This window comes from Pristis pectinata, chromosome 20, assembly GCF_009764475.1.
Source record: "Pristis pectinata isolate sPriPec2 chromosome 20, sPriPec2.1.pri, whole genome shotgun sequence".
Classification (NCBI taxonomy): Eukaryota; Metazoa; Chordata; class Chondrichthyes; order Rhinopristiformes; family Pristidae; genus Pristis; species Pristis pectinata.
In genome coordinates, this window is record NC_067424.1 from 5,649,106 (window position 1) to 5,667,506 (window position 18,401).

The 18,401-nt window shown below is 47.4% G+C and overlaps 1 protein-coding gene across 1 annotated transcript in view; it reads left to right on the forward strand.

Moving 5' to 3' along the window:
* The window catches only part of LOC127581066 (uncharacterized), a 70,435-nt gene that overhangs the window by 40,388 nt on the left and 11,646 nt on the right, over positions 1-18,401 (forward strand). The window contains exons 8-9 of the mRNA XM_052035135.1: positions 9,256-9,381; positions 13,173-13,277. Coding sequence (XP_051891095.1) covers positions 9,256-9,381; positions 13,173-13,277 — 231 coding nt within the window. The remainder of the gene's footprint in view (positions 1-9,255; positions 9,382-13,172; positions 13,278-18,401) is intronic.

The window sequence follows — 18,401 nt, forward strand, 5'->3', positions numbered from 1 at the left end:
AAACCAAATTTCTTTAGCCTCCTGAGGTGAGCTTTCTGTTTGGGAAAAAGTTTTACAGTAGTGTAGCGGTTAGCGTAATGCTATTACAGCGCCAGTGACCCAGGTTCAATTCCAGCTGTTGTCTGTCAGGAGTTTGTACGTTCTCCCCATGTCTGCGTGGGTTTCCTCCGGGTGCTCCAGTTTCCTCCCACATTCCAAAGACGTACAGGTTAGGAAGTTGTGGGCATGCTGTGTTGGCGCCGGAAGCGTGGTGACACTTGCGGGCTGCCCCCAGAACACTCGCACAAAAGGTGCATTTCACTGTGTGTTTCGATGTACATGTGACTAATAAAGAAATCTTATCTTATATTTGGCCCTTTATCTGACAAATTTCACTCAACTAGGTGAGTGGCTGGGTTGCAGGGACTTTTCGAGACTTTGCTATTGGGGGTGTACTCCTCTGCTGTCTCTACATTAGGGTTCCACCATCATGAAGAGCCCTCTACTTTTATCTCAGCTGAACTGACGGGGCATTTGCAGAGTGTCTGGTGTGGACATCTTGTGCTTGAATATCGACTGGTTCCAAATAAATAATTGTTATTGAGAATGAGGTCTCTGTTAGATTTAGTGTCTACTGAGCTGGCCCAGAGGAAGGCTTCAACAGCAACAGCACCTTCCATTTACAAAGTGTTTCTAACGTTGTCAGTCGTGCTTGATTGACACAGAAGAGTTTTAACTGACAAACTTTCATATCGTCACGTCAGATGGCAGGAGGGGAGATGGTGGAAAGCTCGCTCAAAGGGGTGGGGGCATGTTGAAAGAGATAGGGGGGAGAGGATAGTGGGGACAATGCCAGAGCTCAGGCCCCAGAAGGCATGGCCACCCATGGTGAACTTTCAGATCAGAGCTGGAGGGGCACAGGGATCTCCGAGGCTCAGCTTCGTACGGCATAGAAAGAGGCCATTCAGTCCTCGAGTCTCTGCTGGCTCTCAGAGCAAGCCCATTCCCCCACTTACGTCGCTGTGACCTATTCCCTTTCACGTGCCCATCAGCACCCCCCCCACTGATACTCCCGTCACCCACCTACTTCAGGGGCCATTTCAGTCAGCCTGTTGACCTACCGGCTGACCGAAATGGAACATGGAGGAAACTGGAGCGCCCACACGGTTGCAGGGAGAACGTGCAAACTCCACACAGGCAGCAGCATCGAATTCAGCAGTACTAACGCCTGCTCCATTGTGTAGTCACATCAGAATACAGAGATAGGGAGGCAGAAGACTCTGGAGAGACTGAAAACAAGGATGAAAATTTTAACTGAGAGTCAGTCTTGGTCAGTAAGGGGGTGATAAAGGAAAGGGATTTGTTAGAATCAGGACACAGGTAGCGGGGTCTGGATGGGAAGTTTATAGACGAGAGCAAGGAGTGTGTTGGAATGGAAATTGTAAAACTGCAGATGCTGGAAATCTGAAATAAAAACAATGTTGGAAGCATTCAGCAGGTCAGGCAGCATCTGTGTGAAGCGACGATGTCTAACACCCTTTGTCATATCTGGGAAAGTTCTGACTGAGTTGCCTGTTTGGGTCAAAGAGTTTTCAGCCTGAAACCTTCATCCCGCTTCTCTCTCCGCAGATGCTGCCTGACCTGCCGAGTGCTTCCAACGTTTTCTGTTGTTCGTATGTTGGTGGACTTGAGTCATAGAGTCATACAGCATGAAAGCAGGCCCTTCAGCCCAACTGGTCCATGCCAACCAAGATGCCCCATCCAATCTAGTCCCATTTGCCAGCATTCAGCCCAGAACCTTCTAAATCTTTCCAATCCATGTACCTGTTCAACTGCCTTTTAAAAGTTGTTATTGTACCTGCCTCAACCACTTCCTCTGGCAGCTCGTTCCATATAGATACTACCCTTTGTGTACAAAAAAAAAGTTGCTCCTCAAGTTCCTCTTAAATCTTTCCCCTCTCACCTTAAACCTATGCCCTCTACTTCTTGATTCCCCAACTCTGGGTAAAAAGACTGAGTGCATTCACCCTATTTGTGCCCCTTGTGATTTTATACACCTCTATAAGGTCACCCTGCAATCTCCAATGCTCCAAGGAATACAGTCCTAGCCTGGCCAACCTCTCCCTGTAACTAAGTATCTCAAGTCCTGGCAACATCCTTGTAAATCTTTCCAGTTTAATCACATCTTTCCTATAGCAGGGCGACCAAAACTGAACACAATAGTCCAAGTGCGGCCTCACCAGCGTCCTGTACAACTACACCATGACCTCCCAACATTTATACTCAATGCCCTGACTGATCAAGGCCAACATGCCACAAAAGCCTTCTTCATCCTGTCTGCCTGTGACTCCACTTTCAGTGAACCATGTACTTGTACTCCAAGGTCTCTCTGTTCTACAACACTCCCCAGGGCCTTGCCGTTCACTGTGAAAGTCCTATCTGGATTTGACTTTCCAAAATGCAACACCTCACACTTATCCAAATTAAACTGCATTTGCCACTCCTGAGCCCATTTACTCTGCTGATCAAGATCCCGCTGAGGGAAGGGGGAGGGGAGCCAAAAAAAAATTTTTAAGGGAGAAAAAAAATGATCCCGCTGTAGGTGACAAAGATCTGGACAAGGGCTTTGGCAGATGAGATGATTCCCAGGTACTGGTACAGACATAGAAATAGGAATTTGGGAATGGATAGATTTCCGATTGGGAGCTAATTCCTTGGTGAGACTCGACACCCACATTTGCCATGGCTTGATTTGGGCTCAGCAAGGGGATGGGATGGGTGGCTAAGGTAAGGATGATGAGTACAAAACAAACAAGAAAAAATGCCCTGTGGCAGACTATCGTTTGGATTTGAGGTGTGGTGATGCTATATTTAGTTGCATTTAATACTTTGGAAATCAGCCATGGGATGGGAGGTTTGGAGTTGATCACTGCTCTCGATACTCCCACAAGAAAGGTTGACTGTTATTCTCTCCCCACGGACGCTGGTTAACCCTGGAATCTTCTGTTTTTGATCTGCAAACTGTGTTGTGTTCCTTGGAATTTGAAGGTTTGGGGTTGGTTTTATTGAGGGAACGACCAATCTGCTGGAGGAACTCAGTGGGTCGAGCAGCATCTGTGGGGGTGGGGGAAGAAGTTATTGACGTTTTTGGGTCGACACCCAGCATCAGGAGGGCAGGTAGTCGGTGTAAAGAGGGGAGGGGTGAGACGGAGGCCAGAGGTGATTGGTGGACCCGAGGGAGGTTTGAAGGATGACGGGCAGGTGGAGCGAGCTGGGGGAGGTGGAGGTGGGTGGGCAGTAGTTGGAGGCAGGCGGAGGGAAGTGAGGGTGAAGGTGGGCACAACAGCTGCAGGGAGGTGAGCAGGAACACAAAGCGCTCCCAGTGCCGGACTCTGAGATGTGAGGAGGGTGAGAATGGGAACCATTAGGGGAGAGGTGTATGGCAGATGGAACAAGGACCAGATTGGGGGAGGGAGGGGAGAACTGGTTGGTGAACTGTTCATCTCCCCTCTCCGCTCAGTCCGGGTGCAGGGTTTCGACCCAAACATCAACAATTACTCTCGACGCCCCCCCCCCCCCCCCCAACAGATGCTGCCCGACCCACTGAGTTCCTCCAGCAGATTGTTGGTCCAGATTCCACAGTCTCTTGTGTCTCGGTGGCTTTATAGAAGTCCTCAGCTTTTCGAAAGGAACTTCTGCAGATAGAAACTGTTCTGGTCGGATCGATTATAGGAACAGGAGACAATTCCCATGGGACTGAAAAGTCCCTGTGGTACCAAAAGTTGATGGGCAATTTTTTTTTTGACACAAAGGGTGGTATGTATGTGGAATGAACTGCCAGAGGCTGAGGCAGGTACGATAACAACTTTTAGAAGACAGTTGGATAGGTATGTGGATAGGAAAGGTTTAGAAGGTTATGGGCCAAACGCTGGCAAATGGGACTAGCTTGGATGGGAATCTTGGTCGGCATGGACCAGTTGGACTGAAGGGCCTTGTTTCCGTGCTGTAGGACTCTGCCTCTCTCTATGAAGCTCAGAACACTTCGTAAAGCAGGAGAAGTTTGGAAATCTGTTGGGGAAAGAAAATAAATGTTAAGTTTGAATCAAAGGTTTTGGAATGAGGATTTGAGGATTATGCTCACAGGATCAGACATAATCTCACTGACTGATAGATCAGGATTGATTGGTTTATATGATCTCCTCTTCAAGCTTCCATTGGGAGCATTAGAACAAGTTAAACTTTGCAAAAGACTCCCAGCCACAGAAAACAATTTATTAGAATGATAGCATCATCTAAAAATATTTCTAATCTAGCTGATGACACTATCAGCACTTGATAATCACAGTACGTACAGCTCTCCAGCACATTGAAGCTGCTGGTGATTCATTACTCATTAACCCAATCACTAGAAGTCCCGATTTTAGCACAAGCCTCTGGATTAATATTTCAGTACACGTTAATGACCCAGTGAATTTGGTGATACTTTGTTGAAAAGTTGAGTGGATTTTTATCATTTAATAAACTTGAAGAATAAAACATTGCCAATCCTTTTCCTTTCCCAGTTGAAAGGTGTAGTTTCTATTTTTAGCAGTTAGGGTAACATCTGTCCAGTTTGAGAGGTCTGAGGCAATGAGGGCTGGCAGGCTGTTTGACTGTGGAGGCATCGTCAAATAGCCAAGAGGCATTCTGTCTTCATCTCGCACAATGCCACTGATAAGGTTATGTGGCAGGGCCAAGGAACTTGGAGAACTTCTTGCAGAAGAGAAGGTCAAGGAGAGAACTATGTTCAAATTCTGATACAATTAGGGAGGAACTTCTCCCACTTGGTGTTGTGGAACAGGGAGACCTAGGGGGACAGGTACCTCGTTCTCTGAAAGCAGCGACACAGGCAGACAGGGTGGTGAAGAATGTGTTTCAAGTGCTTGCCTTTATCGGTCAGGACATTGAGTACAGGAGCTGGGGCGTCACGTTGCAATTGTACAAGTCATTGGCGAGACCGCACTTGGAGTATTGTGTGCAGTTCTGCTCATCCAGCTGTAGGAAGGATGTCACTGAGCTGGAAGAGGTGCAGAGGAGATACATTGTCTGGACTGGAGGGCATAGTTGTCTGGAGAGGCTGGATGGGTTAGGACCTTTTTCTCTGGAGGGTGTGTGAGGTGGGGTGGGGTACATAGATGGGGTGGATGGTGACAGTCTTTTTCTCATGGTGCAGGGGCTGGGTCTGAAACTAGAAGGCATGGATTTAAGGTAGGTGGAGGGGTGGGGTGGAGCATTTGGAGAGGACCTGAAGGTCAACTTTTTAACCCAGAAGGTGGTTGGTATGTGGAATGAGCTGTAGAGGGAGGTACATTTACGACATTCAAAAGACATTTGGACAGATACATGGATAAGAAAGGTTTAGAGGGATATGGGCCAGATGCAGGCAAATGGGACTAGCTGAGATTAGACACCTTGGTTGTCATGGATGAGTTGGGCTGAAGGGCCTGTTTCCGTGCTGAATGACTGTAACTTGGAGAAGGATCGTTAACCAGGGAACACAGGTTTTAAATAGCAGCGTGAGAAGTAGAAGTTGGAATAGGAAAAGACCTTTAGGCCCGTTTTGCCATTCGGTAAGATCAGGGCTGACCTTTGACCCAAGTGCTACCTTCCTGCACAAACCCCACATCCTTTGACTCGCCTGCTATCCAAGAATCAGTTGCTTGACAAAAAGGACGAGTGGATGTGGGAGAATTTGTAAGTACCCCGACTGTTAATGAACAAGAATTCTTTGCTTAAGAGAATAGAAAATGCATTTGATTGTGACTATTGAGGGTGAGCTGGAAGGGTGATCAAGTGGGATAGACTCTGTCCGGCAGGGGAAGGGGGTTCATTGGGATTGGTTGGCTGGGGAGAAAGTGGGAGGGGTTGGACAGGGCCACTCGGGAAGTTGGGTGCCTCGAGTCCGTACAGCGGGAACCCTGTGGAAGGAGTGTGCCATCTCACGGACTACCCGTCTGTCGGACACCTTGTGCCCCATTTGTCAGAGTCTGTGGATTGCACATTGGCCTCATTATAAGATAAGATTCCTTTATCAGTCACATGTACATCGAAACACACAGTGAAATGTGTCTTTTGCATAGAGTGTTCTGGGGGCAGCCCGCCAGTGTCGCCACGCTTCCGGCGCCAACATAGCATGCCCACAACTTCCTAACCCGTACGTCTTTGGAATGTGGGAGGAAACCGGAGCACCCGGAGGAAACCCACGCAGACACGGGGAGAACGTACAAACTCCTTACAGACTGCGGCCGGAATTGAACCGGGGTCGCTGGCGCTGTAATAGCGTTACGCTGACCGCTACACCACCGTGCCTGTACTACCGTGTATCCACCTCAGAATCCGCAAAGTATCAATCCAGACTCTCCTCCCAGCTCCAGGATTTTTAACCTGCCTGATGTATTCTCTCAAGAGCTGGTAAATGGGATCAGGCTCCTGCTTTGAGCAGGTTAAAAATTCAACTCCGCTGTGTCAAGTTACTCTGTAGGAAAAGGCGCAGAGTTAAATCAAGTCCCACACGCGTGTGGCTGGCTCTTCACCAGACCCATTTGATTATTTCTCTTTTCAGTTTGCATTTTATTACTTTTGCTTTCTCTGGCTCTAAACCTTCACTTTTTATGTAGTAGATTGATAGTCTAATAAAGCAACCTCTCTTCCCAGGGAACCCCAGATACTCTCATTCCATCTCATCTGTGGCTGCTTCCTGCACCCCTTGTGCTCTGTTCTCCTGTCAGTACAATTTCACGGCTAATCATTAGCATCGCTAACATATTTCCTACCATCTCTGAGATATAATGTTGCTCAGTGAGGGTCTCTGATTGATAGAAGCTGTCATGCCTGGCTGTCTGCCTTCAACTGGGAGAAACGGTACAGCAACGTAAGCTTGTCCTCAGTGGTCCAGGGTTTAACTGTGTGCACTCCTGACTGCTTCCCCTGTCCTGCTCTCATCCAAACTCTGCTCTCCATGTCCTAACACGGACCATGTCCTGCTCACTCAGCACAGTGGCTCGTTTTACAAAGCAAAAGGACTTGAGGACCTGAGTTATGGAGATTGAGCAGGCTAGGACTTTATTCATTGGAGCGTAGGAGAATGAGGGGTGATCTCTGGTGTATAAGATCATGAGGGGCATGGATAGAGTGAATGCATGCAGTCTTTTTCCCAGAGCTGGGGTATCAAGCACTAAGAGGGCATAGGTTTAGGGTAGGAGATTTAATAGGAACTCGAGGGGCAACTTTTTCACTCGGAGAGTGGTCATTATATGGAACGAGCTGCCGGAGGAAATGGTTGAGCCAGGGACATTAACAACACTTAAAAGGTACTCGGGCAGGTACATGGATGGGAAAGGTTCAGAGGGATATGGGCCAAACGCAGGCAGATGGGACTAACTTAGATGGGAATCTTGGTCAGCATTAGTCAGTTGGGCCGAAAGGCCTATGTTGCGTGACTCTATCAGCTTCCTTTAGAGAGGTGGATTGAGAAGCAAATGCTAACAGAACCAGGCGGAAGTTTTCCTGAAACCAAGGCGCATGACTTTGTGACTCTAAGTCCTCGTTTCCAAATCCCTCCATTGTCTCCCCCCCCCCCCCCTCCTCTTTCTGTAATCACCTCCAGCCCTACAAACCACTCTCTGTACTCCACCTTGATAGACCAAGGTTTAATTGCTCTAACTTCAGGAATTCTCCACCTAAACCCTCTACCTCCCTTTACGAAGCTCCTACAACCTTCTGATTTGGAGATGAGAGACCTCCCATGCAGCCAAGCGAGCCAAGGTTTGTGATCCTTCTTGCCTTGTTGGTAAGCAGGCAGCTCTGGGTGCTGGGGGCATATGCCTCGGTGTGGAATAATGACTATTAAGAAAACCAACTGGAAACTCTCAGCAGCTCAGGCTTCATCTATGTAGAGAAATGCCAATTTAGCAATTACCTTCCACAGTTCTGTTGAAGGGTCATCAGTCTGAAAAGTTGACTCTGTTTCTCTCTCCACGAATGCTGCCTGACCCGCTGAGTTGTTTCGGTTTCTGTTCACGATTTCTAGCACTTGGTGGGTTTGGCTTTGCCATGCTATCTCAGCAGAGAAGGTCCTGAGATGTTGACGAGTGTGGGAGAGTCTAGCTCCAGGGATCACTGTTTGGAAACAAGGGTCCACCCATGATAGGAGAGGTGCATCTCTTTCCCTGAGGTACGCGAGTCTTTGGAACTCGTCCACAAGAGTGGTGCAGCTGGTAGAGCCTCTGCCTCTCAGCGCCACGGACCTGGGTTCAATCCTGACTTCAGGTGCTGTCAGTGTGCAGTTGGCATGTTCTCCCTGTGACTGCCTGGGTTTCCTCCAGGTGCTCCCAAATCCCAACCACCACTGTAAAGTGCTCCTAGTATGTAGGTGCATGTTAAAATCTGGGGGGCGGGGGGGGGGGGTGCAGATGAATGTGGTGAGAATAAAAAAAGATTAATGTAAATGGACGACATGGACTCAGTGGGCTGAAGGGCCTGTTTCTGTGCTGTATCTGTCTACAACTCTACGACAAGGGGCAGTGGAAGCAGGGTCTTTGACTGTTTTTAAGGCAGAGGGCAATAGATATTTGATAAGATAAGATTTTTTTTATTAGTCATGTACATCAAAACACAGTGAAGTGCATCTTTTGCGTAGAGTGTTCTGGGGGCAGCCCGCAAGTGTCGCCACGCTTCTGGCGCCAACACAGCATGCCCACAACTTCCTAACCCGTACGTCTTTGGAATGTGGGAGGAAACCGGAGCACCCGGAGGAAACCCACGCAGACACGGGGAGAACGTACAAACTCCTTACAGACAGTGGCCAGAATTGAATCCGGGTCCCTGGCACTGTAAAGCGTTATGCTAACCGCTACACTACCAGGGTAGACACTAATCTAGGGCTCTGATAGATTAGCCTTGAAGTTATTGAATGGCAGAGCAGGCTTGAGGGGCCATATGGCCTACTTCTGCTCCGAAGTTGTATGTTCTTATGCGTGGGGATTTAAGAAAACTGACCAAAGCTTGGATCATAACAGAGCCCAGGTGGGCAATCAGGTGCCTCCAGCCCAGCTCTCGGTCTGGAATCGTTCCTGGTCCTCAGTGAGGACTTCTGTTGAAGCCTGTGAGCCATGGCCTTGGTCTGCCTTCCGTGAAAGAAGTGGGGGTCTGTCCATCCCAGGGAAGTAACGACCCACAGCTCCCTGTTCAATCTCGCTGCATCGCGCAACCCATTTCCACTCCGTTCATGATTTTTAGGGAGCAGGCTCCGATTTGGATGAGAAGAAGATTCAAGGAAGCATGAGAGTGAATGGCAAGAAACACGACCATCGAGACAAGCGGCCAGGGATTCGCTTTCCCGCTAAAGACGAGGAGATCAGTGACGTAAGTTTATTCCATTGACGTTCTGTGTTTTGGTTTGGTGCTGCATGTAAATGTTGCCCAGCCCAAGATGTTTGGTATTGGTTTATTATAGTCACATGCAGCAAGATACAGTGAACAGCTGTTGTTTGCGTGCCATCCAGGCAGATCGTGCCTTACGTAAGGCACAAGTATTGTGGCTTCTTCTGGTTTTGATGATTGTTCTGTATAATGGTAGTTTTCTTTCTTTTAAAAAAAAACTTGGCATATTCTACTGAATGTCCGATCTAGCTTCTGCACCGTGTTCCTAGTGAGACGGCAAAATGCCGATTGTGTGGTTGTTTTGCAGAACACAGTCCGTAAGGAACGCTCTGAGTTCCCAGTTGCTGTCACTTTCATTCTGTGACCCACTGACCTCTGTCTTTCGGTTCCTGTACAGTTCCAGCAAAGGCCAAGAACAAGCAGGCACGTTACGTCTCTGGGAGGGTGAACAGTGAGTGCAGCAGTTTCAGATAATCGCCCATTCCGATCTTTTATTTTCAACATTCACCATTTCTTTTTCTCTCCGTGGTAATTTTGCAGCTCTTTCACCTCCTATCTGGATGCGTCCCGGCTTGGTATGCGCAACTGCTCTGCCCGCGACCGCAAGAAACCGCGGAGAGTTGTGGACACAGCTCAGCACGTTACAGAAACCAGCCTCCCCTCCACGGACTCTGTCTACACTCCTCGCTGCCTCGGTAAAGCAGCCAACGTAATCAAAGACTCCACCCACCCCGGACATTCTCTCTTCTCCCCTCTCCCGTCAGACTGAAGCCTGAAAGCACGAACCACCAGGCTCAAGGACAGCTTCTATCCTGCTGTTATAAGACTACTGAACGGACCTCTTGTACGATAAGATGGACTCTTGACCTCACAATCCACTTCATTATGGCCTTGCACCTTATTGTCTGCCTGCACTGCACTTTCTCTGTAACTGTAACACTTTATTCTGCATTCAATTATTGTTTTCCCTTGTACTACCTCAATGCACTGATGTGATGAAATGATCTGTCTGGATGGCATGCAAAACAAAGTTTCTCACTGTGACAACAATAAACCAATTGACCTCCTATTTAGTCCTTGTCGAGTCGCACCTTTCGGTTTTCACCAGCCTTGGCCACCATCTCAGCCCCACCACCACCTTCCATCTCTCGTCTCCACTTTTCCTTTTTATCTTCTCCACCCCATCCCGTACTTTTATTTTTGAACTTTGAGAAGTTAAAGTGAGATTTCACCCCTCCCCTCAAAACCTGTAGAGTTTTTGATAAAATTCCATAAACATAGCAGGGTTTTAGAATTGCATAGAAATGTCACCATCTCTCCACACTAAGAGGATTTATTAATGGTTATGGTCTGTCCGGTCCCTTCGATTTTTTTTAATGAAGATAGATACTTTGATGTTTTTGGGGTAATTATCTTCATTGATGCACATTTATTGTGGAATAGATTGTTCGATGTAAATTAGATGGTGTAGTGTTTGATCCCTGTCTTAGTAGTGTGGTTGTGTGTGGAAGCAAGATTGTCTCTGAAATTGTTGGTGCATTTCCTTGTGCACAGTGGAGTTTAAGATATCTTTATTATTAGTCACATGTACATTGAAACACACAGTGAAATGCACCTTTTGCGTAGAGTGTTCTGGGGGGCAGCCCGCAAGTGTCGCCACGCTTCTGGTGCCAACACAACTTCCTAACCCGTACGTCTTTAAAATGTGGAAGGAAACCGGAGCACCCGGAGGAAACCCACGCAGACACGGGGAGAACGTACAAACTCCTTACAGACAGTGGCTGGAATTGAACCTGGGTCGCTGGCGCTGTAAAGTGTTATGCTAACCACTACATTACCGTGCCTGCCCCTGTAGAGTGCTGATCTGTTGCAGTGCCTGTCTGGTCCTGTGGTTCAAACATTCCCAAGTATGTATCCCCTTCTGAAGACATCTTCTCGGGCTGTGCACTGTGATGCCAGGAAACTAGTGCCAACCCCTGCCCTCTGTGCCACTCTTGCAGTGATTAAAACAGCCTCGGTGATCTACTACACGTTGAGCTGTCGGATGATGAGATCAGTGTGCTGAGGCTCTGTGTCAGGATAGGTATCGGCTGCTCACTGTGAAGGACATAGAACCTAGAACAGTACAGCACAGGAACAGGCCCTTCGGCCCACCATGTCTATGCTGCCCACGATGCCAAATTAAACTAAATCTATCTGCCTGCACCTGGTCCATATCCCTCCATTTCCTGCATATTCATGTGTCTGTCTAAACGCCTCTTAAATGCCACCATCGTATCTGCTTCCACTATTCCAGGCACCTAACACTCTCTGTGTAAAATAAAACTTGCCCTTCACATCTCCTTCAAACTTTCCCCTTCTTACCTTAAATGCATGTCCTCCAGTATTAGACCTTTTGACCCTGGGGGGAGAAAGACACTGTCTACTCTATATATGCCTCTCATAATTTTATAGATCTCTATCACGTCTTCCCTCAGCCTCTGACACCTCAGAGAAAACAATCCAGACCTGTCTGACCTCTCCTTATAGCTAAAACTTTCCAATCCAGGCAGCATCCTGGTGAACCTCTTCTGCACCCTCTCCAAAGCCTCCACATCCTTCCTGTGATGGGGTGACCAGAACTGCACACAATACTCCCAAGTGCGGCCTAACCCAAGATTTCTATTTGGTAATGAGCTCAAAAAGCCAGTGAACGTGGCTGAGCTTGTTTCCATGGATACATTTGGGATGGGGGAGCTGGGCAGAGGGGGATGGGGAAACAATCTTCCATCACATCCCACAGGGTTTGATGAGAGAGATGTGGGTGGTCTGTCAATAGGTGGGGCAGGTTCTATCAGTCCTCAGCGGTAGTTCCTGCTCACCTTCCTATCCAGCCCCACACACCTCCATGCTGAGAGGTCACACCAAGCCCAGCCAACACCAGCCCTCGTGGGTAGTGTCTGCACCCTGCCTCACTGCCTCCCTCTACGCCCAACTGTGGGTGATGAGATCATTGCTCTAGGAGCCCCAGTGAAGGGCAGGGGTTCGCGCTCAGAGCCAATACCACACTCATTCTGGGCGGCACAGTGGTGCAGCTGGTCGACCTGCTACCTCACAGCGCCAGCGACCCGGGTTCGATCCTGACCTCGGGCACTGTCTGTGTGAGTTTGCACCTCCTCCCTGTGACCGCGTGGGTTTCCCTTGGGTGCTCCAATTTCCTCCCACATCCCAAAGTTGTGCAGGTTGGTGGGTTAATTGGCTGCTGTAAATTACCCCTAGTGTGTAGGTGAGTGGTGGAGTCTGGGGGAGCTGATGAGAATACAAGGATAAATAAAAAAAAATGGGATTTATGTAAGATTAGTGTAAATAAGTGGTCAGTACAGAACCGGTGGGCTGAAGTTTCTGTGCTGTATGACTCTATTTTGAGTGTTAAGCACACCAAAGTAATTGCTTTACTCCTCTGTAAATGAGTTTGTTGCAAACCGTACATCGACTCCACTTGGAAGGGGGAGATTTCATCAATAGCTCCTTCCTTGCACTCTTTTTTTCACACTTCACGTTGGGCCTTCAAGATATAGGTTGAAGGAAAGATGCAAGAAGGACATGGTCTTATTAAAGCGTGTCCCTTTAATGGAGTACTTTAGAATGTGGTCAGTGTTACAGGAATGATTTATGGGCCTTGTCCCTCCCCATAAATTACTTCTCTCCGATTCAGAGACAAGTAACAGAAATGCCGGTCATCACAGGACTGAGATGGTTTCTTTCCTTCCCCCCCCCCCCCCCCCCCCACTAAGGATGACATCTTCCGAGAAGTACCAGAATGGTATTCCCACAGGACAAGTAAAGCAAAGAAGGGGACGGTTGTCAGATTCAAAGATGATTCCTCCTCCAAATGCAGCGTAAGTGGATGCATTCTAAGTCAGACTATTGACACGAAACAACTTGTGCCTGCATTCCTTGATCCTGAAGAATGAGGGATGACCTTATACTGACATATAAAATCCTAAGGGGGTTTAGACAGGGTAGACACTGAGATGTTTTTCACTAATGGGAGAGCCATGAACAAGGGGACGTACCTACAGAATGGGGGCTGGTCATTTAAAACTGAGGTGCATAGAAATCACTTCTCTCGATCTCTGGAGTTCTTTGCCCTCGAGGGAGGTGGAGGCCAGATTGTTTAATGTGGGGATAGGGAAATAATTGAAAGGTGGAGGAATTGAGGGTGATGGGGAACTGGCACAGAAGAGGAGTTGAGGCCAGCATAGATCAGCCATGATCATATTGAGTCGTGGGGCAGGCTTGAGGGGCTGTAGTGGTCTATTCATTGAACATAGAACACAGAACGTGACAGCGCAGGAACAGGCCCTTCAGCCCACAATGTCGTGCTGTACTAATTAAACTAATGACACCTAATCCCTTCTTCCTGCACATGGTCCACCTCCCTCCATTCTCCGTACATTCATGTGTCTAAGAGCCTCTTAAATGCCTCTATTGTATCTGCCTCCACCCCCACCCCTGGCAGCATATTCCAGGCACTCACCACTCTCTGTGTAAAAGGAAAACCTGCCCTGCACATCTCCTTTGAACTTGCCCTCTCACCTTAAATGTATGCCCTCTTGTATTAGGCACTTCAGCCCTAGGGAGAAAGATACCGGCTATCAATGCCTCTCATAATTTTATAAAGTTCTATCAGATCTCCCTTCAGAGAAAACAACCCAAGTTTGCCCAACCTCTCCTTATAGCTCATGCCTTCTAATCCGGGCAGCATCCTGGTAAACCTCTTCTGCACCCTCTCCAAAGCCTCCACATCCTTCCTATAATATTGAATGCCTTACTCCAGATGTAGCCTAACCAGAGTTTTATAAAGCTGCAACATACTCCTGCTCCTATTTTATTGCGTTCTTATGACTGTCAAAGCAAGCAATTGACTGAAGCAAGTCAGAGAAGCTGGGTGGAATTGAGACTTTATAAATGCCACTCAGAATCTGAATCAGGTTTATTATCACTGACATATGTCTTGAAATTTGTTGTTTTGCAGCAGCAGTACAGTGCAAGACATAAAAATTACTATAAGTTACAAAAATAAATAAATAGTGCAAAAAAGGAATAACAAGGCAGTGTTCATGGACCGTTCAGGAATCTTCAGGCTCCTGTACCTCCTCCCCAATGGTAGTAACGTGAAGAGGGCATGTCCCGGGTGGTGAGGGTCCTTAGTGATGGATGCCATCGTCTTGAGGCACCACCTCTTGAAGGTGTCCTCGATGGTGGGATGGGTTGTGCCTGTGATGGAGCTGGCTGAGTCTACAACCCTCTGCAGCCTCTTTCAATCCTGCACATTGGAGCCTCCATACCAGGCGGTGATGCAACCAGTCAGAATGCTCTCCACCGTACATCTGTAGAAATTTGCAATAGTCTTTGGTGACATAGTAAATCTCTCCAAACTTCATTAGAACTAGAGCCACTGTCGTGCCTTCTTCTTGACTGCATCAATGTGTTGGGCCCAATATAGATCATTTGATGCCCAGGAACTTGAAGCTGCTCACCCTTTCCACCACTGACCCCTCAATGAGGACTGGTGTGTGTTCTCCCGACTTCCCCTTCCTGAAGTCCACACTCAATTCCTTGGGCTGACGTTGAGTGCGGGGTTGTTGTTGCGACACCACTCAACCAGCCAATCTATCTCGCTCCTGTACGCCTCCTCGTCACAATATGAGATTCTTGCCAACAACAGTGGTGTCATTTGTGAATTTATAGATGGCGTTTGAGCTGTGCCTAGCCACACAGTCATGAGTGTAGAGAGAGTACAGCAGTGGGTTAAGCACACATCCTTGAGGTGCACCTGTGTTGGTCGTCAGTGAGGAGGAGACTGAAATGTTTTGGATAGATATGCCCTAATGTTACTTATTCAATAAAAACCCCCCAGCAATGATTTCATTGCTTTCAAGGTTGGCCCACCAGACAGTAATGTGTCTTCAATGTTATTTTATTTTCTTTTAATCCTGCTCTCCACTTCTGTTGAGAGTTTATGTACTGCATGCCAAATGTTTAGTTTGAAATTAGTCTGGGAAGTTAAAAGAAATAGCTGGGTTTAAGGAAGCATTATATTTTTCTTGCCTTCTCGGTTTCTAGCACACCTGGAGTACAAGTGGGACTTAGGTGGCTGGCCTCTGATGTAGGTTCACAAGGTTTAAACTTCAAACACACTGTAAACATTGTACAGGTTCATAACAGAGCCTCAGGCGGATGACATTATGTAATCCTATTAAAAAAAAATCAACCTATAAATCTGAAAATTGCATCCTGTGTTTTGAAGAAAGAAAATACTGTACTAATAAGATATTTAAATGTATTTAAACTCTTAATCTGGATTGACATGTTTTTAAATCTCATTCTGAGAGGCAAGCTCTTGGGATTGAAGGAGGCCACTGAGATTCTCATCGTTTTCTTAAAATTGTTAAACTCTTGTCATTGAGTTAAGCTTATTTCTCCCTGCTTTTTAACCAGCTGTCAGAACAGCTTCCTCCTTTCTCTAACCAATCAATGCCTACAGTTATTTTAAGCATTGCAAAATAACATTGTCCATTGACACTCAAGGATACAACCCAGGTCTCTGCCAAACATTCTCAGCAGTTAACTGCTTTAGTCCTGGTAGTGTTCCAGTGAATCTACATTGCACAGTCCCAAAAAAAGCTTTGTACAGATGTTGTGTCCTCCCATTCCCCTCTCTCTCACTGCAGGAATATTTAAAGCAGTTGGAACATTGATTAACAAAGGAGTTAAATCTGTTTTTCTTTGTAGTGAATGGATGACAATACGGGTCCTCCCCAGGTTAAGGCATGGTTCCGTTCCTGTGAACTAGAACGTAGATAAGATTTCTTCATTAGTCACATGTACATCGAAACACACAGTGAAATGCACCTTTTGCATAGTGTTCTGGGGGCAGCCCGCAAGTGTCGCCACGCTTCCAGTGCCAACATAGTATGCCCACAACTTCCTAACCCCTACGTCTTTGGTTTATTATTGTCAAATGTACCGAGGTACAGTGAAAAACCTTTCTTGCACACCGTCCATACAGATCAATTCATTACACAGTGCATCGAGATAGTACAAGGTAAAACAATAACAGAATGCAGAAGATCATAGATCTTAGATCATAGATTGAGTGGACAGTCAGACTTTTTCCCAGTGTGACAATGGCTAACACGAGGGGACATAATTTTAAGGTGATTGGAGGAAGGTATAAGGGGGATGTCAGGGGTAAGTTTTTTTACACAGAGAGTGGTGGGTGCGTGGAATGCACTGCCGGCAGAGGTTGTGGGGGCAGGTACATGAGGGACGTTTAAGACACTCTTAGATAGACACATGAATGATAGAAAAATAGGGGGTTGTGTGGGAGGGAAGGGTTAGGTAGATCTTAGAGCAGGATAAAATGTCGGCACAACGTTGTGGGCTGAAGAGCCTGTACTGTGCTGTAGTGTTCTATGTTAATGTAGCAGAAAGTGCAGTGCAGGTAGACAATAAGGTGCAAGGTCATAACGGGGTAGATTGTGAGGTCAAGAGTACATCTTATCGCATTGGGGAACTGTTCAATAGTCATAACAGCGGGATAGAAGAGGGTGTTTCCTATATGGAACAAGCTGCCAGAGGAAGTTGGGGTGGGGGCGGGGTGGGGGTGTGTGTTGACAGGGTGTGCCTACCCTCTCCCTCCTGGAGGGTACAGAAACAGTGGGCACAGTCTTGGGATGAGGATATTGAGGGTGGCATAGAGGGCAACCCAGTGGCGCAGCTAGGAGAGCCGCTGCCTCACAGAACTGGGTTCAATCCTGACCTCGGGTGCCGTCTGTGTGGAGTTTGTGATGTTCTCCCTGTGACCGTGAGTGTTTCCTCCCACAATCCAAAGACATGTGGGTTGGTAGGTTGATTGGCTGAGGTATGTTGCCAGAAGTGTGTAGTTAAGTGCTAGAATCTGAGGGAAGTTGGTGAGAATGTGGGGAGAATAAAACTAATGGGATTATGGTAAATGGGTGGTAGATGGTCGGTATGGACTCGATGGGCCGAAGGGGCTGTTTCTGTGCTGTCTCTCTCTAGGACTGAGCAGGCCAGGTCCCCTTTACCGAGGTTCATGAAGCTGTGGCTTTCGACCTCATCATTGCTCGGTCACTGGGTGGGGTCAAGGCTGTGGTAGGTGGATTTCCCGTTTCCTTGGAGGATGGGAATTGGGTGGGAAAGTGGGCTCGGGATCAGCCGGGATTTTGTTAAATGATGGAGCAGGCTCATGGAATCTGTTCAACCTCTGCTACTTTGGAAAAGGGAAGTGGGGCTCGATGCGATGCTGATCCAGAAGACAGAATGGACCATTTTAAGGAACCTGCAGTACTGGAAGGTGGTACATGTTACTTTTCCTTTCGATTTTGAACCATGTGCATTTGCACTTGCATTATGTTCTGTCTTCAATTTTTTCCCTTTTCCACACACCCCTTCCTTTTGCAGATGGCAGGCAGATGAATTACGGTCATGGATGCATTCAATAATCTATCAATCAGTTAATTAAAACGAAACCCGGTTCAATAATTTGCTCTTGTTCCTAAACTAGCTGACCACACCAACCATTTACCATAATCCCACTAGTTTTATTCTCCCCACATTCTCACCAGCTCCCCTCAGATTCTAGCACTCAACTGCACACTTCTGGCAACGTACAGCAGCCAATTAACCTACCAACCCGCACGTCTTTGGGATGTGGGAGGAAACCCTCATGGTCACAGGGAGAACGTACAAACTCCACACAGACAGTGCTGGAGGTCAGGGTTGAACCTGGTTCTGTGAGGCAGCGGCTCTCCTAGCTGCTCCACTGTGTTGCCCTCTATGCCATCTTCGATCTCCTCATCCCAATCTTATTAAGGTCCACAGAGGAATCTGGGGTCCCAAATTCAAGGCCCGTACTTCTGTGTGGTACTGAGGTTTGTGCAGGTTTCCAGCTGTGATGTTGAAGAGGGTTTGCCTGAGAGATCATTACAGTATTT